This window comes from Setaria viridis, chromosome 6 (genome assembly GCF_005286985.2).
Source record: "Setaria viridis chromosome 6, Setaria_viridis_v4.0, whole genome shotgun sequence".
In the NCBI taxonomy this organism is placed as follows: domain Eukaryota; kingdom Viridiplantae; phylum Streptophyta; class Magnoliopsida; order Poales; family Poaceae; genus Setaria; species Setaria viridis.
The window spans coordinates 30,493,595-30,521,289 of NC_048268.2; the positions used below are offsets into that span (position 1 = coordinate 30,493,595).

The following is a 27,695-nucleotide window of genomic DNA, read 5'->3' on the forward strand; positions in this document are numbered from 1 at the left end:
CTGGCGCCTAAATGCCCATCTACACAAGCGGCAACGGCCTCAACTGACCCCGTGAACAACCTCCCTCCAAGAAGACGATGCCTAGCAACCCAATCCATGGCGAACATCCCAGCCTCTAGAAGGGGAGAAGTTCTCATGATGAAGCGCTTCGGGGTCATGCAAGAGGGCACGACCATCACCGGTGATGCTAGAAAGGCATACGATGAGCTCTACAAGGCCAACCTTGCGCCAAAAGAGTTCTCAGCTATCCGTGAGCTGTTCCCGTCAGCTAGATCTACGGTTGGATTGAGGGGTCGCAAGGCGATCTTGGCGGCGGCATGATCTGTATGCCCATTTCTTCACTAGGCGGTTATTTTGGGTTCCAATGGATAATTTCTCTATCCTAGCTTGGAACGTGCGCGGCCTGAATTCGAGGGCATGGCGCGACACAATGCGCACCCTAGTAGATGAAACTAGGCCAGGACTTGTGTGTTTGCAGGAAACAAAGTTAGCCTCTGTAACTCCGGAACTCATGTTGTCAATGTTGGGTGTGCAAGTCGCCGATTTCGCTTATCTCCTGGCTGCACACACGTGTGGTGGTGTGTTGATTGTTGCAAGGTAGGGTGAGGACGCCCTATCCAATGTACACCTTGGTTGTTTCTCTATGACAGTACAATTTGAGTTGGGCACGGACCAGGGCAATACGGCACCTTGATGGCTTACTTCTGTCTACGGGCCACAGGAGGACAACGAGAAGCTGATATTCATGGAAGAAATGGAGGCAATCAGGGATGCCTGCCCTGGAGCTTGGTTGATCATTGGTGACTTCAATCTGATCCTGGAAGAAAGCAACAAGAACAATGCAAGGATAAACCGAAGGAACCTGAGAAATTTCCGCCACACAGTGGCTATGCTGGAGCTCCTTGACCTTCACCTACATGCTCGATCGTACACCTGGAGCAACGAGCAAGATTCTCCGATCCTCATAAAGCTTGATCATGCATTAGTGTCAGTGGATTGGGAGGAGCAATTCCCCAATTGCTTCTTGCAAGCGCTTTCATCTGATGCTTCAGACCACTGTCCGTTGCTTCTATGCACTAGTGCTGCATATCATCCTAAGCTTCATTTCCACTTCGACTGCTTCTGGCTGAAGCTGGAGGGTTATAAAGATGCAATCACCTGAGGGTGGCACTTCCCCCATGAGCATCATGGATCCGTACAAGCGCATTGACCAACTTTACATGAATCTCATCCGTGAGTTGTAAAGCTGGTCTGCGAAGAAGATTGGCAACATCCGTAATCAATTGCTCTCGGTCAAGGAGGTAGTTTTCAAACTTGATCAAGCACAAGATTTTAGAGTCTTGTCACCTGAGGAGATTGAGCTCCATCGAGAATTGAAACAAAAGTGCCTGGACCTCTCGTCTCTTGAACGGACTATTGCTCAGCAACAGTCCAGAGTTCTATAGCTGAAAGGCGATGCAAACACCAAGTATTTTCACGCGATGGCTAGGGATGGGCAGAGACGGAAGAGAATTGCATCGCTGAGGGGCGGTGACATCATGGTAGCACAACATGATGAAATGGAGCAGCTAGTCCATGACCATTTCTGCAATCTTTTCGGACAAGCTACAATAAGGTGGAATTCGGTGAACTTTGAGGCTCTCAACATACACCCGATGGATCTGCACCATCTAGATCTTGCCATTACTGTTGAGGAGGTATGGGCAGCCATAAGAGAGATGCCAGTTGACAAGGCATCCGGCCCTGATGGGTTTACCGTCGCGTTCTATCAGTCTGCGTGGTCAGTCATCAAAGATGACTTCATGAATGCAGTAAACGCCTTCGAAGAAGAAAAGGGTCAGCATCTGGAGCTCCTAAACAATGCGCTAGTTGTGCTCTTGCCTAAGAAACTTGATACTGAGGAACCGGGGGACTACAGGCCAATCACTTTGGTTCATAGTTTTGGGAAGATCGTATGCAAGATGCTGCCAATCACATTGGCGCTGCATCTTGATCAGCTCATCGCCAAGAACTAGAATGCGTTCATCAAGAAATGGTTCATACACGACAACTTCAAATATGTGCAACGCGTCACAATTCTCATTACAAAGAAGAAGATCCCCAAGATTCTCCTCAAATTGGACATCTCCAAAGCATTCGATACTCTCTCATGGCCTTTTCTACTTGAACTCTTGGAAGCACTAGGATTCAGTTGAAGATGGTGCAGGTGGATCTCAATCATATTCTCCTCCTCCTCATTTAGAGTTATGCTCAACGGCCGGCTAGGGAAAACAATACACCACATACGTGGAGTCAGATAAGGTGATTCTCTGTCCCCGATGCTATTCATCTTGGCAATGAATGTGCTCAACAGGCTGTTCATAGAAGCAGCCAGCGCCACAATCCTGCAGCCTCTGGAGTTGCTAGCAATCAAATTCCAGTGAGCTTTTATGCTGACGATGTCATCTTGTTCGTCAGCCCCTTAGCATAGGAAGCACGAGCAATCAAGTGCATCCTCAACATCTTTGGGGCAGCCTCCGGTCTACACACAAACATGTCCAAGTGCTCTATCACCCCAGTCTATGGAGTAGGGGTTGAACTTACTGCGTTCCAAGAGATCTTGGGATGCCTGGTAGTGGATTTTCCAGTTAGATACCTTGGCCTCCCCCTGAGCATCAAAAAGGTACCTAAAGCACACATGCAATCCTTGGTCAATTCGGTAGCAGCAAAGGTGCCGCAATGGCAAGGTCTGATGATGGCACGAAGTAGGCGCCTCATATGGGTTAAGTCAGTGCTCATGTCGGCACCTATCTATGCAATGATGGCAGAAATCTTACCACCAGGGGTGCTCAAAGAAATGGATACAATCTGCAGGAATTTCTATGGGTCGGGCGGGACAACAATGTTCATGGCAAATGTATGGTAGCTTGGCCGATAGTTTGCAGGCCAAAGGAACTAGGCGGCCTTAGTGTAACTTATTTGAAGCTCTCAGGCTATGCTCTGTAGGTCAGATGGTTGTGGCCACAACGCATAGATCAAGAACGAGCATGGGCGGAGTTGCCACTACATGTTGATCCAACAGTAAGACAATTCTTTGACTCCTCCATCATAATCCAAATCGATGATGGAAATAGGGCACTGTTCTGGATGGATAACTGGCTAGATGGACAGTCGATCAATGCAAGAGCACCAATCCTATGTAATGCAGTGGCCAAGAGGATACAATGAAGATAGATAGTTGGCGAAGCTCTACAAAACAACCGCTGGATCAGAGAAATTAGAGGCGCCCTTTTAGTACAGGTGATCGTTTAATATCTACATCTTTGGAACCGTTTCGAGTCGATCTCACTCCAGGATGGGGTGGAAGACAAAGTGATTTGGAAATGGATAGCCACGGGTGACTATACGGCCAAGTCTGCATATAGGATGCTACACCAAGGTTCTATTACCCTGCATGGACATGATCTGATTTGGAAAACTTGGTCTCCATTCAGGGTCAAGATCTTCCTTTGGTTGGCTTTCAAACAAAGGCATTGGACAACAGATCATCATCATCGTCATGGTCTAGATGCCATTGCAACATGCTCGCTCTGTGAATAGGAACCAAAATCGAATGATCACCTATTCATGCTATGTTCATTCACCAAGGAAGTCTGGTTGAAGATCTCACATGCTATTGGTGGACAATGACCCTCCCTACAAGGAAACACTATCCTACAGGATTGGTGGATTCAGGCTAGAAGGTTGTGGACCAGGCAAAGAAGAAAAGGATTAGATACCTTGATCGCCTTGGTCACTTAGGAAATATGGAAAGAAAGAAATGTGCGTGTGTTTAAAGGTGATCGCTTACAGATGGACCATCTACTCCAAGAGATCAAGGTAGTAGGAGAATTCTGGATCAGGGGAGGAGCATTGAACCCAGGTTGTCTTGTTCGCGAGTAATCAGCCTAAGTTTTCATAGACCTAGCATACCTTCTTAGGTCATCCATACAGTTTCTAATAGTCTGTCTTAACCGAACTTCGTTGGCACTCATGGCGTAGCGCATCATTGTAATTCTAAAATTCCTTCTAAATACAAAGATGCACAATTCTCTTCGATAAAAAGCTGGGGACGCTGCCAGCGGAAACAGCTAGCTGCGCAGGCTAGCTAGAGCCTAGAGCTGATGAGCAAGGCGAGGCGGTCCTTCTCTCTGTCATCCATCTTGTGTGGTCAATCATGGCACACGCTCCGAGTGATCATCTGTCTTCCCTATTTGTCTCTCCCTTCCCTCCAGTCTGGAGCCGGCCGATCAAAGCTTCGTGCTGTCGTACATGCGCTGTTGAACGGTCGGTGGCTCAGATCAATCATTGGCCTGCATGCAGCCAAGGGACACTGTCGCATGGCAGATTGAACGCGGACCGCGCCGGGCAACCACGAACCTCGGTCCACGGGACGAGACTGCGGGAGGCACCAACAATCTTCGTATTGACCCTTGTTTGTCATCGATCCATCATCAGTCCATTCGATCCAGCCGCTGCCAAACACAAAAGATGCATGAGAACTAAGAAATGACGTAGCCATACTTGATTGGCTCATACCTGCATCGCATGCTGGGAGAAGTGGAGAATCAAGAGTGGCAATGCACAATGCTCATGTTCAGTTCATGCCTTTGATTTCGTTGATGATTTCTACTTGCAACGAGTATGCTTGCGAGATGTGTGATGCTGATATCCCATTTCAGAGGGACGTGTCACGTGTAAGGGTGGTAAAGTGACCTCTAATTCACCCTAGCAAATTTAAGGATCGGGCTCAATAAGGGTTGGGCTATAATATTATATGATTTTGAACTAAAAATATATAGGGCTAAGTTAGATTGTGAAAAAGATATGAGGATCATGATCCATTACCACCCGTCACGTGAGGCCTTTTCCTACAAACTAGGACCGTGGAACACAAGCTCAACCCTTACAAAATTCAAAGAGTAAAATACACCGGCGGTCTGTGAACTTGTCTTGTGGTGTCATTCGAGTCTCAAAATAAATTTTCAGATCTCCAAACTTGTCAAGGTGCCATTTGGGTCCCTAAACTCTCGAAGTGCATATTTAGGCCTCCAAATGTCCTCTGTTTCATTTGGATCACTAAACTCTCAAAATACATTTTCAAATCTTAAAACTTCTCACCCATACACTTGAACTTTTTACTGTAAGATTTCTATTCAATAATGGATGGACCTCCTCCTTTCCCTAGCTAAATATCTTCTTTATTCTTTCCCCTACTTGAGCTCATCTCTAGCCGCAAATCGGCCCCGCCCAACCCTCCTATTGTGTCTTTGTCGGTTGCCGCTGCCATATCTAACCCACCACCACCGCTAAGACCCTTGTAACCCATTGATTCATGGCATCCTAGCCCCTACCCCCCGCCCAACCAACCTCCTTCATCGCCTAGTGCCCACGACCAGCCTCACAGCCCCATGCCTGCCACTTTCGCTAAGCCTGCCTTGTACCTATAGCCTTCCTAAATCTAGCAATGGAGAGTGTTGGAGTATAAGTGAATTGTCCACTTTTTTCTATCAGTTTAATCTTTTGGGTTGAACTAGTTAGTGCATTCAACTCAATATGGTATTAGAGCCAGATGTCTTGAGTTTGAATTCTGACGGGTGCGATTAAATAAAATAATTGCAACACATTTCAATCTCCACGTATGCGGCCTGAGGAAGCCTGTACGTGAGGAGGAGTGTTGGAGTGTAAGTGAATTGCTCATCTTTTCCTATAAGCTTAAGATTTTGAGTTGAACTGGTTGGTGCATGCAACTCAATAGAGATAAACCTAAGCACCAAAACCCCACCCTAGAACCCTAATCTCGACGGGGGTGGAGAAAAAGTTCGCATGTCCTTGGACTTGTAGGAGGATCGGATTATGAAGGAAACATTGGGTGTGAAAGAGAAAGGCAACACTCAAATAATATACGCCTTTCCTGATTCCGTATCAATTACTATAACTCATGCACACGTAATCTGCCACAGCTAAAATCATTAATATACTTTGAATGACACTAAATTAAACTTTTAATACTTAATGCCATTTTAGTGGCATATAAATAATTTGAAATAAAAATTAATCAGTTAGTATATGCCATCGGCATATAAATAATTTGAAACAAAAATTAATCAGTTAGTATATGCCATCGGAAATTGCATTGACAAGATTAAAAATTCAGTTTATAATGGTATTAAAGGGTTATTATCGGTTTTAGGAGTGGCATGGAGCATGGGCCCTTTAACGCATAGCCCATTTACTTAAAAACGCTGCGAAAAGGACGTTTTACTCCCGCGTGTTGTAACCCGTTCTGTCGTGAATGTTAGTTTCACGATGGGATCCGTTACTTATTGTCTTATGTGTCTGTATTCTTTTCTATGTGATTTTTTTTTGTTAAAAGCTGTCAGATACACCTGTCAGGGTGCTACCAGCCGCAGTAAAAAAGGTGTTTTCCTTAAGCTGCTTGACAAGTTAAAAGCTGACATAAAGTTACATGGAACATATCGCTATCATTTTATAGGGAAAACACATGGTGCAGAATCACTTAATTCAAATTTCAAAGTCGAACAGTTCGATGTGGCAGATGTAGAGTACAACTTCAACACTACGAGTACTACTTTTGTTCCAAATTGTACGTTATTCTAACTTTCTTGAAGAGTCAAACATTTTTATATTTGATCAAAGTTACAGAGAGGATTACAAAGAATTATAGCACCGAATAGATAGACTATGAAAATTTATTTAATGAAGAATCTAATAGTACTTATTTGGTATCATAAATATTAGTATTTTATTATATAAATTTGATAAAACTTGAGATACTTTAACTTTTCAAAAAAGTTAGAATGACTTATAATTTTGAAATGGAAAGAGTACCATTTATTCAAAATTCAAAACTAACCGTTATACATGGCTAGTACCGCTAGTCAAAATTTTAAATTGTATAAAATATCTATATTGCACGAGTACCGTATTACACCAAAATTGTACATATATATTAACAATCACAGAACACAAAAGATAAAGGTATAGAAAAAACTGATATTGCACACAATACATCTAAAGCTTGAGTACATCTTTATTCACTTCGTGTTTTTCTCGCAATTCAACTTCAGCAGCAGATTAATATTTTTAACTATTGCGCTCCCCCCCCCCCCCCCCCCATCCCTCACATAACATTAAGGTACACAACATGTACAACTCAAAAATTGCTTAAAATAAAAGTGGTTGAAAAATACAGAAAATTTACACAGAAGATTTACCAGACGTACCACTATGTACCCACCGTGTATAACTATCAAACTGCCCCTTAAAGATTAAACATATATTGCAATTTTTGGACTAGTGCAATTTGCTACCATGTAAACTAATTTCATATGCATCCCTCCCCTCTCTTAGACCATTAAGGAACATCTAAAACTTGGAATGCCCAAAATAAAATTTTACACATAAAAGGTTTACACGCAGACAAACCACTATGTACTCACCATGTATACATACAAACTGTCCATTAAAGATTAAACACATATTGCAATTTTTGAACTAGTGCAGTTTGCTAGCATGTCTAAGGTGCATCTCTCCCTCCTTCCCCCTCTCTCATTCCCCACAAACCATCTGGTATCTTGGCAATACACAGTTATGCAATGAGGTGATTGATTCCATGAATTTGATTTAGCATCCTGCAAGAATGTTACAAACATTAGTGGTTTCCACATAAATTAAAATTACTAGTATAGCACATTAGCAGCTCACGCAATGCAATTTCGTTGGGAAAGAATAGAACAGGCAAAGCAAAGGAGAGTTATGACAGTAAAATAACAAATGGCAAGCTACTATGAGACCGTTTGTTACTTTTGCTTATTTTTAGCACATATCACATCGAATGTTTAGATACTAATTAGGAGTATTAAATGTAGATTATTTACAAAACCTATTACATAAGTGGAGGCTAAACGACGAGACGAATCTATTAAGCCTAATTAGTCCATGATTTGACAATATGCTGCTACAGTAAACATTTGCTAATGATGGATTAATTAGGCTTAATAGATTTGTCTCACCGTTTAGCCTTCCTCTGTGTAATGAGTTTTGTAAATAGTCTATGTTTAATATCTTAATTTGTATCTAAACATTCGATATGACATGTGCTAAAAATATCTAAACATTCGATATGACATGTGCTAAAAATAAGCAAGGGAACCAAACGTCCCCTATATCACAACAATCTGCCTCCTGCTACCATAAACAACAAGGCTCCACATGGTACGTAGAAAAAAGAGATCGACTACACATATTTCATTTTATTTTCTTCCATACATTATTGACCCACAAATCAAATCTATTAGTATCTCCATCAGACCAGGCTAGTTCACCACTGCTTATGGCAGCGACGGAATGGACAAACATTAACAAACCGTAAATCTTTTCAAGAAAGGCAAATTGTATTATCAGTGAGACGTAGCATAAATCAATTGTATATATTGCACACTAAACATAATATTTGGCGCTCAGTTTAAATATTCAATTTATGCAAAAATGTCGTAACGTGCAAAATTTCTTTTCGGTGCATTGAACAAAACTATTCCAATTACCTATCTGAGAGGCATATGCTTTCAGAAGGATGGGATTAATAAAATTAGATGGTTGGTAGGATATATATTAGTACTAAAACAAGTCAAGTGGTACTTCTTTCATTGCTCCCAGATAATTTTCCTGAAATCTGAGATATATTGCGCACCAAGGAAGGCTCAAGGATTAAAAAACTAAGATGCACATATCTGGTGGAGCTATTATCTTGCCGCACGCCAAGAACTAGAGAAGCACGATCTTCAGAAATCCAAGACGCTCGCCAAGCATCAGGATAGCAAAACCGAGAAAAAAAGTGGATCGGAGTTACTCGTGGCTGTACCTGTCGAGTGATGCTTGAGGGAGCCTCTGCTCGAGGGAGGGAGACGCGGAGGTGACAGAGTGACAGAAGAACGCGGTGACGACCACATCTGCCATGGAAGGCTTGCCGATCCCTTGGACTGCCTGGACACGTCAACGGCACCAAAGGGACGGAGCTGTGTCGGGGAAGAAACCTCCGCCATCCATGTCGACGGAGCGCGAGGGACGGAGCTGTGTCGGGGAAGAAACCTCCGCCGTCCATTTCGACGGAGCGCGACGTTCCGTGACTGGAGCTGGCCGCGCAGGAGGTAAGCCCCGCCACACGCACGCGGCCGACTCCTCACTCAGATCTGGCGACGCCTGAGTCCTCACCTTGATCTGGCGCCTTCTTCGTCCTTTCTCAGATCCGGCGCCGTGCGGTTCGCTGCGTCGCCAGACCGGTACGGCTGGTGGCGCGGATGGCGCCGAGCATGCTACGGCCACGGCGGCGGACGGGAAGCAGTCAAAGGAGAGGCTGCAGCACCGCGGCAGGCTGCCGGCGCCGCTGGCCGAGCTGAGGCTGGAGTTGGGCGTCGTTGTCGACGACGCCGTCTCACCGTCCGACAGCCTCTTCTCCCCCGCCGCCGCCAGCATCGCGAGCCGCGGCAGCGGCGGGGGCTGCTTGCCTGAGAGCGCCGCGGCAGCGCACCACCAGCTTTAGGAAGAAGACAAGATATAGCCTGGGCGTTGTCGATCTGCTCCAGTCGCCGCCTCCTACGCAGCATCTTCTCGTCGAGCTCAGCCGCCCACCGTTGTGGCGCGGTCGATGGCGAACCAAGATGATGCGGATGGGGCAGGCCTGGCCCTGGTCGCCAGGTCGGACATGATAACGAGCCGTCCCTGATCCGCTGCCGCCTGGTCCTATTATGGGCCCTTCTGGGCTTCAGGCACCCGCTGGCATCACACGCTCCTTGCTTGAGCCGAGTGTTAGAGCGCACCGCTTGCTTCTTCCTTGCAAGGGCGTCTGAAAAAACTGACACCACCCAACCGGAAATCTAACGAAAAGTTCCATGCAAATTCCTGGTCCGTGTTGCTCGTGCTTCAGCGTCAATCGGTTATGCTCCGCTTCACCGAGCCCAAATCGAGTTCGGAAAACCCTGTGGTTCACGATCGAGAACCTGACCTTGCATATCTGTCCATGAGTTGGATTTCACACGAACGCCCTCTTGTGAGTTGTGACCCGTCCAACATGGTGCCATCATAAGAGAAAGGCCAGCAGTTTTGGCGTCACTGAAGATTCGAGAGTCTGGACTAGAGAGACCGTCCGCTCAAGGAGCGAACCGCAGCGCGCTAGAGGCTGCAGGACAAACAACGTTTCCTGATTTCCTCCATGCGGACTGCCCTGCCGGCCTCGGCTCCATGTGATCCCAATGGGTCATGGGACATAGTCACATAGGACAGAGAGCACGATGTGGAATTGGTTAGATGCAAGGGAGGATGCGTGGCTCTTGTGTAGAGAAACACCACCAAGTCTCCATATGACCACATCTTCCATGTCGCGACGTACGTTATTCGAATTGTCAAAAGCTGCTGCTCTAGGGCTTTGATCTTTCAAATTTCACACGAAATGGAAAACCAGCAGCTGCTGGCGCCCGGACGGCAGCACAGGCTGAGCTCTCAACTACAAATGGAGCTCTATCTCCCTTTGCAGTTCAGGTACACGGATCGGATGCTCTCTCCGGGGAAAGCTCGCGCACGCCACACAAATGGAGCACGCGCTCTGGCTGCTGTGGGCGGCGACGCTCGGCGTCACGTCACTCCTCTACTACTACCTGGCCAACACACGACGCCGCTTCGCCACCGGGCGACGGCGGCAACTACCGCCTGGCCCCAGCCCGCTGCCGCTCCTCGGAAACCTACTCGACCTCCGCGGCGGCGGCGGCGGCGGCGGCAACCTCCACCACACGCTCGCGCGCCTCGCGCGCACCCACGGCCCCATCATGCGCCTCAGGCTTGCACTCACTACAGCCGTGGTCGTCTCCTCGCGCGACGCGGCGAGGGAGGCGTTCACCGAGCACGACCGCGCCCTCTCCGCGCGCGCCGTCCCGGACATGGCCTGCGCGGCCGGGTTCGCCGACCGGTCCGTGATCTGGCTGCCGAGCTCCGACCCGCGGTGGAAGGCCATGCGCGGCGTCGTGGCCGCGCACGCCTTCTCCCCGCGCAGGCTCGCCGCGGCGCGCGGCGCCCGCGAGCGCAAGGTGCGGGAACTGGTCAGCTACCTCCGTGACCGCGCCGGGCAGGAGGTGGAAGTCGGCCGGGCCGTGTACGGCGGCGTGCTCAACCTCGTGTCGGGCGCCCTGTTCTCCGCCGACGTGGTCGACGTGGGCGCCGAGTCCGCGCAGGGGTTGCGGGAGCTCGTGGAGGAGATCATCGAGGCGATCGCGAAACCGAACGTGTCGGACCTGTTCCCTTTCCTCCGGCCGCTCGACCTGCAAGGATGGCGTCGCTGGACGGCCGGGCGCTTTCACAAAGTCTTTCGCGTCTTGGATGACATAGTTGACAGGCGGTTGGCCGATGCCTCCTCCTCGTCCGCGGATATGCAGGGTGACTTCCTGGACGCGCTCCTGGAGCTCGTGTCCACAGGCAAGATGACTCGTGACGACGTGACAACCATCATGTTCGACGTGTTCGCCGCCGGGAGCGACACCGTCGCGATTACCGTGGAGTGCGCGATGGCCGAGCTGCTGCGCAACCCGAGCATCATGGCCAAGCTTCGCGCCGAGATCAAGGGCGCCATCGGCAGCAAGGAGACCGTCGAGGAGCCCGACGCGGCGAGCCTGCCGTACCTTCAGGCTGTGGTGAAGGAGGCGATGCGGCTGCACCCGGTGGCGCCGCTGCTGTTACCCACCGGGCCACGGAGGACGGCTTCGAGATCGGGGGCTACGCCGTGCCCAAGGGCTGCACGGTGATATTCAATGCGTGGGCGATAATGCGGGATCCGGCGGCGTCGGAGAGGCCGGACGAGTTAGTCCCGGAGCGGTTCTTGGGTAGGGAGGACGGGACGGGCTTCAGAGGGAAGGAGCTCAAGTTCATCCCGTTCGGGTCCGGCCGGAGGCTGTGCCCCAGCCTACCCATGGCGGAGCGCGTGGTGCCGCTCATATTGGCGTCGCTGCTGCACGCGTTCGAGTGGCGACTGCCGGACGGCGTGTCCGCCGAGGAATTGGACGTGAACGAGAAGTTTACTACTGCAAATGTGCTCGCCGTCCCCCTGAGGGCCATGCCCGTTGTGATAACCTAGCGTGGTTATCTAATGCCCAATAATCTACGTATGAAGGATCAATAAGGAGTTGGACTCATCTTGAGTGGTTGCCTACACAAGCAATTGGTGAATCTTGCCGTCACAACACAATTTAGAGTCTGGACATACATGCACGCTCACCCTTATGAATATAGAACATTTAACTATAGATCAAGTGATACATTATTTGGCCATGCACGAACATATATCTATGCTTTGTCAGGATGAAGCAAGCCAAGTGATTGTAGTAAAAGACCTATAAGCCAAATGATCACCTATATTCACCTAAAAGTTCATCCTTTCACCAAAGCCAAAGATGTCAATCTTCAGAGCTTTGGATTACCGAAGAGGTGAATCTTGCCATCTATAAATGGAAAGGGCAGGGACCGACCTTAGAACACTCTAGCTGAGGTTCTGTCCATGAAGTGAGCGAGGTGCTATAGACTTGTCCTGTTGTCCAGGGAAGTGGTGCGGTGTGTTGGCCGAAGTGCTGCCGGGTACATATGCAAGTGGACCACCCTAGTAACACTAACACTTGCTCTTAATTTACATTAATTCTAGTATCCTTTATAGTATGCATTGTGTATTGGTCATTTGGTTTGCCTTTTTCTATGGAGAATATCTAGATTTTTCATGTGGAATGACACTCGTGCAGAGCAGAGTAGCCGGTCATGGATCCGGAGGAGCGACCTACTAGTAGCAGGTCAAGGTGTCATTACTTGCTGACTCAACAAGGGCTCAGCTCTTCTAAAACTTTTGTTCTAGTAGAGACAGTCAATGTCAGAGTACCTCTCTTAAGTGTGCAAAAATGTGAAATTATATTTCACCCAAGTGACTCCTAAGTTGGGAAAAGCTTGTGGTCATGTCTAACACCTAAATTTTAACTTTATTTTTTTCCTGTTTGTTGAGTGTATATTCACCCTGCTTTTTTATTTTTTTTAGTTCACAACAATGATATCCATACAAGGCGTAGGGGTTGGTGACAGGAGGGAAACCGCGTACAATACAAGTACAATGATCATAATAGTTTATAGCTGGAAGCAGCATGCTGCTTGCATTTTTATTTATATTTAATATCAAATGTAATGAACAAATAAGATTTAAAGTGGTTGCTGATGAAATAATGAATGCATATTTATAATTTCTTGGGTAAATTTATGGCGATTGTTATAAATGGGTTCTACGTTGGGCCTGACACTAGCTATCAACGTTAAGGCAACGATGTTTGAGAGAGATGCAAGCCAGCCAGCCATACCGGCCGGCACAGGAGGGCCAAATCATCTCGTCATCGTGGGCAAGGGAAATCTTGCTAAGGCGAGTGATATAACCAAGCCGAGCAAGTTTTCTTGTGCCATCCAACCGCCGACCTTACTAAGCATGACGAGATGAACAATTGCCCGAGAACCAAACACACCTTTACTGTTTGCTTCCCCGCAAGAGTCTGAAAAGCATTGTAGTGCTATTGTAAGTTCCTCATTTTGCCTTTATTCATTTTCTGTTTTCTTTCCTTGTGGTACTTTAGATGGCTAACTCGTGTAGCAATGCTCGGTGCTACTGGATCTGCGAAAACGTGGTAGTGATGATTGATGAAGCAGATAAACCTACTGATAGAAAGAAAATAAATCCTACATCAAAGATGTGTACTGTTCACTCTAGAACTAGTGACTGATCGGACTGTTGAACATTAGTGCCTTAACTATGCCTCTACCGACTTTGAGAGGGCTTGTTTGACTCTGTGGAGAACATGGCAAGAAGGGAAACGCACCACGGTAAAAAGCTGCAGGGAAGCGGGGTTTGCAAACCGGATTTCTTTGCAAGGGTTCGAAGCTGCGATAGTGAATGGCGCCAAGTGTTCGACGCTGTAAGGCAAACGTCCGTAGTTGGCATACTTTGACTTTGATGTGTCCATGATACAAAATTGTCAGAGATCGATCTTGATTGAACAGTGAAATGCAGTGAAGATGGTGAAGGCGCACGCCATATAGAGGAACTTTTTACACAAGATATTTTTCAATTTGAGTAGTACAAAAAATCTCTGTTGTAGATGAAATAAGTTCCACAGTTTCATTGGCATATCAAAATATATCTGGCCCAGACATGACCAACGTTTCCAGCCACGGCAGTCTTTCTCTACAATTTTGTCTCAAACACATGAAGAAATTCGAAGAATTCGGAAACCACATGATGGCACGGCATGTGTGCATATATAGGTTGATATAGACGGATGGATTCCTTCTCGTACAGGCTAGGCCGCACAAATGGAGAGCGAGCTCTGGCTGCTATGGGCGACGCTCGTCGTGTCTCTCCTCTACTACCTGAGCAGCCTGAGACGAGGCACGGGCACCCCGCGGCTGCCGCCGGGACCCAGGCCGCTCCCTCTCGTCGGCAACCTCCTCGACCTGCGCGGCCAACTCCACCACACGCTCGCCCGCCTCGCACGCGTCCACGGCCCCGTCATGCGCCTCAAGCTGGGGCTCACCACGGCCGTGGTCGTCTCCTCGCGCGGCGCGGCGAGGGAGGCGTTCGCGAGGCACGACCGCCGCCTCGCCGCGCGCGCCGTCCCGGACGCCGCCCGGGCGCTGAGGTTCTCCGACCGCTCCATGATCTGGCTCCCGAGCTCCGACCCGCGGTGGAAGGCCCTGCGCGGCATCGTGGCCACGCACGTCTTCTCCCCGCGCGGCCTCGCCGCGGCGCGCGGCGTCCGCGAGCGCAAGGTCCGCGACCTGGTCGGCCACCTCCGAGACCGCGCCGGGCTGGAGGTGGACGTCGGCCAGGCCGTGTACGGCGGCGTGCTCAACCTCGTGTCGAGCGCCTTCTTCTCCGTCGACGTCGTCGATGACGTGGGCGCCGAGTCGGCTCGGGGGCTTCGGGAGCTCATGGAAGCGATCATCAAGGCGATCGCGAAGCCGAACGTCTCGGACCTTGTCCCGTTCCTCCGGCCGCTTGACCTGCAAGGATGGCGCCGCCGGACAGCCGGGCACTACTGGGAAATCTTCCGCATCTTGGATGGCATAATTGACCGCCGGCTGGCCGAGGCCTCCTCCTCATCCAAGGTCACGCACGGCGACTTCCTCGATGCGCTCCTCGAGCTCCTGTCCGCGGGCAAGGTCGCTCGTGACAACCTGACGACCATCCTTTTCGACGTGTTCGTAGCCGGGAGCGACACCATAGCGATCACGGTTGAGTGGGCGATGGCCGAGCTGCTCCGAAACCCGAGCATCATGGCCAAGGTGCGCATGGAGCTCGATGGCGTTCTCGGCGACAAAGAAACTGTCCAGGAGCCCGACGTGGCGAGCCTGCCGTACCTCCAGGCCGTGGTGAAGGAGGCGATGCGGCTGCACCCGGTGGCGCCGATACTGTTGCCGCATCAGGCCGTAGAGGACGGTGTCGAGATCGGCGGCTACATGGTGCCCAAGGGGAGCACCGTCATCTTCAACGCCTGGGCGATAATGCGGGATCCGGAGGTGTGGGAGAGGCCGGAGGAGTTCGTCCCGGAGCGGTTCTTGGACGAGGCTGCAAGTGTGGAGTTGAGGGCGAAGGACTTCGAGTTCATCCCGTTTGGGGCCGGACGGAGGCTGTGCCCTGGCTTGCCCATGGCAGAGCGTGTTGTGCCGCACATAGTGGCATCATTGCTACATGGGTTCGATTGGCGCCTGCCCGAGGGTGTATCCAATGAGCAATTGGACTTGAGCGAAAAGTTTACTACTGTAAATGTACTGGTCGTCCCACTTAGGGCAGTGCCCGTTATGAGAACCTAGTTGTATAGGGTCAATGCAAAATTGCAAATAAAGGCGTGTTTTTTTTTAATTTTAATGGCACCGCCGTGGATGAATGAGCAAATAAAGGGCATTTAACTAGCATGTCGCATAGTTTAATGTTGGAAAATAGCGAGGTGGCCAGCGCAAATTGTGTGGGCCAGAGTTAATATAGACTTTGATACAATGTAACTAAAATAAAAACGGATGTGTAGCGCCGGACGTCCGATAATTTTTTAATCGGACGCTCCATCGTAACATTGAAAAATAACTATCAAAACATCAAAAATCAACACTTGAACATGAGAACATGCACTAAAAATAGTTTTGGAACTCATGCACGCCATCCATCTTATTATAGGATAAAAAATTCTCGTGCGCAGTATTTCATCATGTTTCACGCAACATTCATCAGAAGATAAATTTGCAACACCTTTACGTGAATGAAACATCTCTCACTTCGTGCAACATTCAAAACAGACACATTGCAACAATAAAAATCACAAGTTGAAACATCCCGAATAGAAACAATCTTGCGATCTCGGCCAAATCAAGTATTGCAACAACAAAAAAACATCTCTTACAACATTGCAACAACAAAAAAGCATCTCTTACAGCATTGCAACAACGAAAGAAGAAGAGGCCGAAACAAAGAAAACAACCATATGCAACATCATGAACAAGTTGGTGCAACACCCAATTGCTAGCAAGTCGGACTGTTGCAAACAGATGAAACATCAAAAGCCAACTGTTGCAACATCCAAAAATCTCTACTGCAACACTAGGAGGTACCTATCGCAACATGGAGCCGTCAGTAGGCGCGAGCTTCTACTGCTCCGGTTCGCTATGACGTTGAGCATCACACTGAGGAGATGGAGCCCGCTCAGATCCACGATGACCAACCGGAGGGACAACCGTCCGGCGCAGCCACCGGTGTCGCCTTCATCGCCGAGAAGCCTCCAGGGGTGGGAGGAAGGCGCGGCGCGACGGGGTCGTAGATGCAGAGGCCGGCGCGCTCCGCGAACAGGGCGCTACGGTGGAGGACGAGGAGGTTGCCGTGGGACTCCACAGGCGTGTACCTGTCAAAACACATCCGACGCGAACACCCACCGCGACCGCCATGCGACCTCCGCGTGGTGTCGCATTTGGTGCTCAAGGCTCTGTTCATGGAGGAAGAGCGACGCTGTAGGGCCGATAGGCGGCGGGGATCCGGGACCTGACACCAAGGAGCGGCGCTAACTTGGCACATTCAACACGGCAGAGGAGGTTGCCATCGTCTACAACCACGCCACTGCGACTGATTGAGGAAGAAGGATATCTAATTTTTTCTAAGCTCAATCGGTGGAAGGTGGGACCTAGGGGCAGTAGAAAATGAGTGGATGAGAATGAAAGCATGTGTCCTGAACGGTGGAAGGTGGGACCAAGAACGTCCGATTTTTCTAATCCTCTCCGGATGTCAGGTTCCTAGCATTTCCGAAATAAAAATGGCAAAACAATTGTTTTCATCTTAGAGCTTCCCGACCTAAGTCAATCTATCAACAACTACTCTGCCACTTAAGTTAAAAGTATGAAATGCGAAAATTTAAAGGAGTGAGTTAGAAAAGATGCAAACTTGACTCAATAATTTATTCCGTGGTATCGGTAGGTAAATGTTACCCTTAGTTCACGTGGAAGTTTCCCAAAGGTACACTTCCATTCACCAAGTCTCTCCTAGTCAAGAACTTTGGCTCACCACGAAGTCTCCCAACAAGACGGATGAGAAGCTTGTCATGAAGGAAACTCTCACCACTCCCTTCGTCGTCGCCGCTCCACACCATACCAAGCCTAAGCTTTAATGATTTGCCAAGGAGTGCTAGAGTACCAAGTTTATATGGTTGGTTCGCTCTAACAAACAAGCACAAGGAAACAAGCACAAGGAAACAACACCTTGCTCTATCACTCTCTAGGCCTAATCTAACACTAACCACTCTCTAAATATGTGTTAATTGTTTTGGGTGACTAACTTAGCAATTTTGTGGTATGTACGTGTCTTCATGTACCTTAGACTCCCTTAGACTTTAACACTCTTCAGCAACTCGCTTGTCCTTGCTAATATTCTCAAGTTATACCTTGCTCACTCATGGCTTTGTCGTGCCCCCTGACGCTGTAGAGATCACAGCTCCATCATTTGCAATACCTGAGTTGATCCTTTGTCATGTCCCTTTCTTTATGAAGACTGCACTATGTAAAAAAATTGGCGACGAGTATACAAGTAATTCCCTGGTATGTTTTGTGGAGAAAGAAATGTTGACCTCAATTACTATTGAAGTGATCGTGGACCATTTCTATAAGATTAAAGAGCATAGAAATGATGAAAAATCGTATAGATGATGAAGTCAAGCAGTACCATTTATACCTTTGTTGCCTTTTTAATTTTTCCTTTGTTGATTACATTATAATTGGTTAGTTCTAACACTTTTTTAGAGTATGCTATTTTAGTATTTTGTGAAAATGATGCAAAGGAATATTTCATTTTGCCCTCTACAACGTACAAAGCATGCATCATCGTTATGCTATTGAATGTGGTAAAATGTCATTTTGATAAGATTTATTTAATTATGTCTGACTTTCTATGTGTTGATATTGCAAGGAATCAGTGCTCGTAGCCTAAGAGGGGGAGCCTAAGAGGGGGAGGGGTTGAATTAGGCAAACTTAAAACCTTAACCTATGGCTTCCACTGCCATGCATCAAAACATACACTAGATCATACTATCTAGATGTGCTTCTATGGTTAATCTAGTGAAACTTCCCACCCAAAAGGACTTTTACAACCTAAAGTCAATCCTATCATGATACTACTCTAGAAAGTAAAGGTACTCAAGTTGCGGAAACATAAAGGAGTGGGTTAGGAAGGATGCAAACTCGGCACGACGAATTTATCCCATGGTATCGGTAGGAAAATGTGACCCCTAATCCATGTTGGAGCTCCACCAAGGATATGCTCCCGGTCATCAAGTCTCTCTCAGTCAAGGTCTTGGGCTCGCCACAAAGGCTCTCGCCAAGTCATATGAGAAGCTTGCCACAAAGGCAAGGCTCACCACTCCCTCTCTTCCAGTCACCTTGATGTCATCTCCACTACAGAGCTTCTGCATGAAGGAAGAGGTCTCCTTGTCCCCCGCACATGATCGTCGCCACCACTCCACACCAAGCTGGAGGGTCAAAGACTTGCCGGCGAGCCACCAAGGCCCCAAGGTGTCAGCACACCAAGCTTACAATGGTGGTTAACTCTTTAAACCAATCATAAGGTACCAACACCTTGCAGTCACTCTCTCTAGGCCTATCCTAGCACTAATCACTCTCTAAGCATGTGCTAAGTCTGGGATCAATCACTTTTGCACTTTTGGTGGCATGGATGTATTCTTAATGAGTCTTGGTCTTGAATGCACTCTTGGACACTCCAGCAACTCGAAATGGATGAGTAGAGAGGGTATAAATAGCCCAAAGGCCTCGAAGAGCCGTTGCACCAAAGACTAGTAAAATCTGTGAGCATCGGATGATCTGATGGTCACATTTGTAGGCATCGGATCATCCGGTGCCCCCTGCTAACGCATATAGCCATTGGACCCCCTGCTCAAATTCATCTGACGCTTTATTCGATGCACCGTCAGAATATCCGGTGCTGAAGGGGTTTCACCCGGAACCTCTTTGGATGATTTTAAAGTAAATATGCTTCATCCGACGGTCACCTCCACAAGGCATCGGATCATCCAGTGCTATAAGTCTTTTTCTCTCTGCTCTGTGAATTAATTCGACGCCTTGTTCGATGGCTGCTCTGATGGATAGCGGGGCACAATTAATCAATGATCAAAGACCGAACTGAAATACCCAGACCAAAATCGAAATATTCGATCCTAAATTCAGTTCCTAGTTCTTGATAACTGAAATAAATTCAGTTTTTTCGGTTCCCACCCTTGGGTCCCCAATTTAACCTAGAAAACGAATAGGCCCAATAGTACTTTAACAGACCAAGCTAGCCCAAGAGCATAACTAACCGTAACACACACGGACACACCTCCCTCAAGGGGTCAGGCCTCATCCACTCATCCCTCCCTCCCAATCTCATCCTCACCCCGTTGGCTGCCGCCTCCCACCCGCGGGGGGAGATCGCACGCTCCCTCCCACTGGAGGTGAGCCGGTGCACAGCCGAACGCCCACCTTCCTCTCCTCCGTCCCTCCATGCTTGCCCGCGATGCCAGGCTCCATTTCCCTTCCCCTAACCTCTACTCCTCCAAGCTCCAGGTCATCGCCCGCCTGTCCGCTCGCGCCGCACTCGACGGCACCCGGCCAGCGGCCGCCCGCGCGTCCCTGGTGCTTTGATTCTTATTGGTTGCTCGCGCTCGGCAATCAGATGGTGGCAGCTCCTTTCTCCTTGTCTCCTTGAGATCGCAACACGTGATACATTTTGGAAGCGATTTTCTTTTATTTGTATTTCATCGCTGTTATTTGTGTTTCATCTGTGCTAATTTGTGTGGATTTTGTGTTGATTTGTGCCTCAATCCTGTGTTGTGATGGTTGATTCTCCGTAATTTTTGGATGTATTCTCTGTTGGCTGACCGAGACCGAGACCGAGACCGAACTAATGGAGACCGAATTCGTCGGTCTTGAAAATTTCTAGTAACCGATCGGTTCCGATTTTTGATAATTGAATTAATAAAAGACCGCGATCGGTTCAGTTCAGTCTAACCAAATGCCCACCCCTACCGATGGACTGTCGTACATCTGGTGCTACTGTTGAATACTGTCATTTGAGCACCATGAATATAGGTACTTGAATACCATAGAATAATTGTAGATACCATGGTTTGAATCCTACAATACCATGATTTGGATATCAAGAATACCATCATTTTGGATCATCCCATGATTTAGTTTGCATTCTTGTGACCTATAAAAGTTACAGGATACAAGCTAGACAAGCCATTTGCCTCAATGACTATGTTGTCACTCAATCACCAAAATCACAAACTATGACCTAATGGAGTCATGTTTCTTACAGATATCTTTTTATCTTTGTTCGTGTATCCATAGTACTTGTTTTGTGCAGGTGTGGAGGGAGAGGAGGCTGAGGGGGCATGTGCCCTCCTCCCCCCTTCCCCAATGCCAAGGACACTCGCTGGTGTATACCAATTTTTACCACTAGTCCATTAATCCATGCTCCACACGGGCTAATAGTTCTAAGAGATATTGTAGTAGAACGTTGTTTAAAAATTTGAACGCTAGCTAATAATAAAATTTTTTAATCGAGACATTTAGAATCATACATTGGTTTTTTTGATATTTCTGTATAATAAACATTCATATAATTATTTTAAGATTTAGATGTCTGTTTTATATTTTTTTAGTAATGAAGTATGTAAGTAATTTAGATATAAATTTAGAATGGTATTTTAAGTTATTTTTTATAATGACATTCATGGGTAGAATTTTAGATGAAAATTATGGAGTTACTTTAAATTATTTTTATAATGACAGAGCTGGAAAATTTAGATATAAGTTTAGGAGTTTATTTTAGAATATTTTTATAATGATAGTGGTAGGTAATTTTTAAAAATATAATATAATAGACTAAGATTATGATTATTAGAGTATACAAGATTGATACCGGATGTTTATGATTTTTGTGGCAGTTCATAGGATTTATCTTTTTTTCTAGCGTGTCTCGCTAATGCGGAGTCTCCAATTGAAAAAAATCAGGGTACATAGCTAATAATAAAAAATGTTACCTTAAAAAATATAATAGATCAATGACTATGATTGTTAGAGTCTACAGGGTTGATACCCTAATGTTTATAATTTTGTGGTAATTCATAGGATTTATCTTTTTTTCCTAACGTGTCTTGCTAATACAGAGCCTCCAATTGAAAATAATGAGGGTACATAGCTAACAATCAAAACTATTACATTGAACTCTCTCATTTGTTAAATATTCTAACACAATATATCATAGATATATACTTATTATCTTCACATAGATTTTAGTTAGTAATTACTTATAACATTTCCATCCACATTTATAATATTTCCTTTTTTCACTTTGCATCACGGTTATGCACTAGAATTTGTTTAATAGACATTAAATTTGAGCTATATTTTTAACATAGAAATCTATATTCTACTCACTTACACTATATATTTATAAATGGTGACGCACATCATGGATAATACCTTGATTATTTTTTTCTATACCAACAATATAAGAAATAAATAATTTAAAATCATATACTGCTGTTCCTTAGGGTATATTTTTAATGAAGATGATTTGGATTCAAATTTAGGGTTATCACATTTTATTTTTAATAATTACGTATGTGCATAATTTTGATCCAAAATTAAGGGTTACTTTAAATATTTTGTTAATACAAATTATTATTTTATAATGACGTAAGTAGGTAATTTAGATGAAGATGAGGGGTTACTTTATTTTATTATATATAATGGCAGAGGTGGGTAATTTAGATATAGATTTAGGGGGTTATTTTTGGTGATTTTCATAATGGCATAGGTGGGTAATTTTGCGAAAACATAATAGATTCAATGGCTATGATGATTAGACTACTGTACCGATGGCTAGATGTTTTGCTTTTTTGAGAGAATTTCTAGGATTTCTCTCCTTTTATAGAGTGTCCACCTAGAATTCCTAGATAGTATCAAAAGAAGCATCCAATTAGTAATAGTAAGATAAGATGTAAATTAAAGAATCAAAGAAAAACAATTAAATTTGACCACTATTTTGGCTTTGTTTCCGATTTTATGAGTGCACCACTTCTTGGATTTTATCCTGAATCGGTCATGTATGACTATAGATGCTATGTAAAGAACGATTGATAGGCTAGTCAAACAGCAAATAACATTGCTGAGCACACAGTACTTCACGTGTGGCGCGCCTATATACCTTCAGAGTTCAGATCATCTAGACACCGGCAACTCCAATCGCTCCGAATATTTTTTTTAATAAACAAGTGCTCCGACTCTCACATGCACACGGATAGAATCCTCAATCCTGACTCCTCTCTACAGACCAACTAGCTAAGCCACACAAATGGAGAGCGAGAGCTGACTGCTGTTGGTGACGACGCTCGCCGTCTCGCTCCTCTGCTATCTCGCCAGCGTCCGACGCCGTTCATCAAGTGGGGCCCGGCGGCCGCGCGGCCTCAGGCCGCTCCTGCTGATCGGCAACAACCTCGACCTCTGCATCGGCAACCTCCACCACACGCTCGCTCGCCTCGCGCGCGCCCACAGCCCCATCATGTGCCTCGAGCTCGGGCTCACCACGGTCGTGGTCATCTCCTCGCGCGACGCGGCGGCGGAGGCGTTCACGAGGCACGACCGGCGGCTCGCCGCGCGGGCCTTGCCGAATGCCACCCACGCGCTCGAGTTCTCAGAGCGCTCCATGGTGTGGATGCTGAGCTCCGACCCGCGGTGGAAGCACCTGCGCGGCGTTATGGCCGCGAACATCTTCACGGTGCACGCCGCCCGAAAACGCAAGGTGCGCGACCTAGTGGGCTACCTCCGTGGGTGTGCCGCCGCGCCGGGTGAGAGGTGGTCGTCAGCGAGGCCATGTAATGCTGCACTCTGAACCTAGTGTCGAGCACCTTGTTCCTCGGTCACTTTGATACTGTTTCCACTAAGGAGTTTCTTCATGAAGGAAGGAGGTCTTCATGTCCCCCGCACAAGGTTGTCGATGCTGCTCCACACCAAACCGGAGGGTTGAAGACTTGCTGGCGAGCCATCAAGGAGCCGGCACACCTCTTGTACAACGGCGATTCACTCTAAAACCTGATCACAAGGTTGGCACACCTTGCACTCACTCCTTTCTTGGCCTATCCTAGCACTAATCAATTTTCTAAGCTTGTGCTAAGCCTTTGATGCATCACTTAAACACTTTTGGTGGCTTGGATGTGTTCTTGATGAGTCTTGGTCTTCAATGCACCCCTTGACACTCCAGCCACTCCAAATAGGCGAGTAGTGGGGGTATAATTAGCCCCAAGGGCTCAAAGAGCCGTTGCTCCAACGGCTAGCGAAAAAGTATACCATTGGATGTCCCAATGGTCTATTTTTAGCCTGCATCGGAACATCCGGTGCATCTAGCTATTGGACTCTCCGCGCCCAAATTTCTCAGAAATTCATCCGACGCTTTATCCGATGCCCCCATCGGATCAACCGATGCCACTATTCACGTCACATAGCCGTTGGATCCCCTGAAGTCATTGCTCCGATGCTTTCTCTGATGGTGCCGTCAGATCATCCGGTGCTAAAGGATTTCTAGCCAAAACCTTCTATAAAGGATTAAAGAAAATATACTTTGTTCGACGCTCCTTTTGTGTATACCATCGGATCATCCCGTGCTATTGAGCTTTCTCTATCTTCCAAGCTTGTCCCTTAGAATTCGTCCGACGCTACTAGAAAAGTGACTATCGGAACATCCGATGGTTGACTTTGTCTGGTTTTCTCCATAGCATACCAATTACTCCGATGCTTGTTCCGACGCTTTTCAGGTGGGGCATCGGAACATCTGATGGTGCATTTTTCATTCCAAATCATCTAATGCAAACACCAAAGATACCGTCACTTGGACCAGCAGCGACACGATTGCCATCACAGTGGAGTGGGCAATGGCCGAGCTCCTCCGCAAACGGGACGCCATGGACAAGGTGCGCGAGGAGATCAAGGCCACCATCGGCGGCAAGGAAGCCATCGAGGAGCCCGACACGGCGAGCCTGCTGTACCTCCACACCGTGATGAAGGAGGCGATGCGGCTGCACCTCGTGGCACCCATTTTGCTACCCAACCAAGCCATCGAGGATGGTGTCGAGATCGGCGGCTACACGGTGCCCAGGGGGTCCATGATGATCTTCAACGCATGAGCAATCATGCATGACCCGCCGGCGTGGGAGAGGCCAGATGAGTTCATCCCGGAGAGGTTCTTGGACCTGGAAGTCAAGGTAGACTTCAGAGTGAAAGACTTCAAGTTCATCCTGTTTGAAGCTGGCCGGAGGGTGTGCCCCAGCATACAATAGCGGAGCGTGTGGTGCTGTTCATACTCGCGTCGCTACTACACGCATTCAAGTAGCGCCTGCGGGATGGCATGTCCGCCGAGAAGTTGGACATGACCGAGAAGTTCACCACCGACAATGTCATGGCTGTCCCTCTCAAGACCGTGCCGGTCGTCATCTAGATGCTGCTAGATGTTGGAATTTGGGCAATTGGAGGGCTCAGACAATGCCATTTTAATGGCATATTGGCAATTTGGCAATTATGAAGCAACAAATCCATTGATCGATTGTCCTCAATCCCATCTCAGCTAAATGTGTATACTCCTATAATGTGTCGCTTTGGTCTTGACACCATTTTCCTATATGTTCGGCAACTTTGTGATTGGTTGGTTGGACATTTCCGCGTTTTTCTGTTGAGTAAAATATACAAGTGGTACATCAACTTGGCAGCAAGTGTCATCCAGGTCTCCAAACTTACAAAATGCACATCTAAATCCCTAAACTTGTTAATCGTTTCATGTGACGTCCAAATCTCCATAACTTGCATTAAACGGCATGCATGCTGACGTAAACATGGCATGTAGGGCCCACATGTTAGGTCCACCCATCTTCTCTCTTCCTCTCTGTGGGGACTTGGGAGGATGAACTACGTTGATGATTCGAAGCTCGATGTGGCTGGTCTTCTCGTTTCGCGCAGAGCTTCAAGTTTGATTTGGGGATCGTGGAGCACCTTCTAGTGGGCTGGGCGTCAATTTCTCGGGGGAGCAGTGCCCGATGCCCAGTTTCTCGTGGAAGATGTGGAAGCAAAGGCGGGGCTCAATAGCGAAGACACTGTGGACCGCAGCGCAGGTGCTGTGGATCCAGCGGCAGATCTTGGAATCGAGTGTGTCCTACTCGAGCCGTTGGACGTCACCAATGTTGAGCTTCTCGACGCTGAGCTCCTTTTGTGCATACCATCGGATCATCCCATGCTATTGAGCTTTCTCTGTCTTCCAAGCCTGTCCCTCGAATTCATCCAACGCTACTAGAAAAGTGACCATCGGAACATCCGATGGTTGACTTTGTCTAGTTTTCTCCACAGTGTACCAATTATTTTGACGCTTGTTCCGACGCTTTTCAGGTGGGGTATCGGAACATCTGATGGTGCATTTTTCATTCCAAATCGTCCAATGCAAGCACCAGAGCTACTATCACTTGGATGGTCTCTGTATTTTTTCTATCATTTGGATGCTTCAATACCATAGAATAATCCTAGATATCATGGCTTGGTCACTTAAATACCATAACTTGGATACTCGAATACCATGACTTGGATGTTAAGAATACCATCATTTGGACCTTGCCATTGTTTGGTTTGCATTCTTGGGACCTAGAAAACCTACAAGGTACATGCTAGACAAAGCATTAGTCCCAATGACTATGTTGTCACTCAATCACCAAAATCACAAACTATAGCTTAATGAGGCCATGTTCGCTACACAGCCATGAGCCCGACGAGGCTGAGTCCTCCACCATGCGCCAGGCTGAGGAGGTGCTCTCCTTCATGGAGCGTGAGGTCGAGCGCCGCAACCGCAAAGCCGAGCTCCTCGCCCTCGCGCGCCTCCACCCGGTCTCCACCCTTGACCCCTCCTCCTTCCTTCTCTCCTCTCCCGCCACGCCACCGCCGCGCCTACAGCCCACCATGCCGCCCTCGCCACCGCCGGGAGAGGAGGAGGGGCGTCGCCGTTGGGTGAGGAGGGGCGCCTCCGCCAAGACAGGAGGAGCGGTGCCGGGCAGGGGAGAGCCGACGGGAGAGAAGGAGAGGCGCCGCCGCTGGAAGAGGAGGAAGGGCGTCGCACTGGGAGAGGAGGAGCGGTGCCGGGCAGGGGAGAGCCGGTGGAAGAGGAGGAGGGGAGCCGCCGTCGAGAGAGGAGGAGCGGTGCCGCCGCTGGGAGAGGAGGAGCGGTGCTGGGTAGGGGAGAGCCGGCAGGAGAGGAGGAGGGGCGCCACCGTCGGGAGAGGAGGAGGGGCGTCGCTGCTGGGAGAGGAGGAGCAGTGCCGGGCAGGGGAGAGCCGGCGGGTGAGGGAGACGGGAAAAAAAGAAGCGAACCGGTACAACATAACCAGTGGTAGTGGGTAATTTCTTCCAACTTGTGAAAGCTAAAGCTCCAGAAAGCACTTACTCTCTTACTGTGAAAAATAAACTACATGAAAGTAGCTTTGTCTGTAAGCTAAGGAGTATCCCTACCCCTTTGGTTTGACTTCTAGCTTCTTTTTTTTTTAGCCACAACACCAGAAAGCCAAAACCAAAGGGAGCCTCAGTCGTTGAATTTCCGGATCCGTTGTACCATGAGAAGTTTGTGCGTGTTTGCTGTTTTGCTTCAGTCGGAAGATGCCGATCGATCGACCATATGAACAGCAATCGGGATCCTGCATTTTTGCGGCATGAGAGTTACGGGTGTTAGGCGTGAAATCAACAGGAGCGGACAGGAGTGAACACATTCTGGATCTCTGAAGTCTGAACCCGTTACTTGAACGTTCAAGAACTCTTGATGACTTGGGCTACACCTATCCATCCATGTGTGTGGTCCAAGCCATATACACATGGGCATTATACAAGGCGCTAAGTCCTAGAGCAGATCCAATCCAAGATAACAGTTACACATATTCTTGCATTATTTCTGGTCCCTGAAGTTCTGTCATTTTGTGTAACAAAGAACTCATCCTCTCTCTCTTTTTTTACCATGGGTTCTAATTTTTTATAATTTATCT

The 27,695-nt window shown here is 47.6% G+C and overlaps 1 protein-coding gene and 2 pseudogenes across 1 annotated transcript; all 3 read left to right on the plus strand.

Annotated features, from left to right (window-relative positions):
• The first annotated feature begins 10,420 nt into the window (after positions 1-10,420).
• On the plus strand, positions 10,421-12,971 carry LOC117861601 (cytochrome P450 76M5-like; annotated as a pseudogene).
• Positions 12,972-14,385: 1,414 nt separating this feature from the next.
• LOC117860036 (cytochrome P450 76M5) lies at positions 14,386-15,964 on the plus strand. The gene has a single exon (XM_034743241.2). The coding sequence runs from the start codon at positions 14,416-14,418 to the stop codon at positions 15,913-15,915; it is 1,500 nt and encodes a 499-aa protein (XP_034599132.1). The 5' UTR covers positions 14,386-14,415; the 3' UTR covers positions 15,916-15,964.
• A 7,026-nt stretch (positions 15,965-22,990) lies between these two features.
• LOC117861899 (cytochrome P450 76M5-like) lies at positions 22,991-25,126 on the plus strand (annotated as a pseudogene).
• The last annotated feature ends 2,569 nt before the right edge of the window (positions 25,127-27,695 follow it).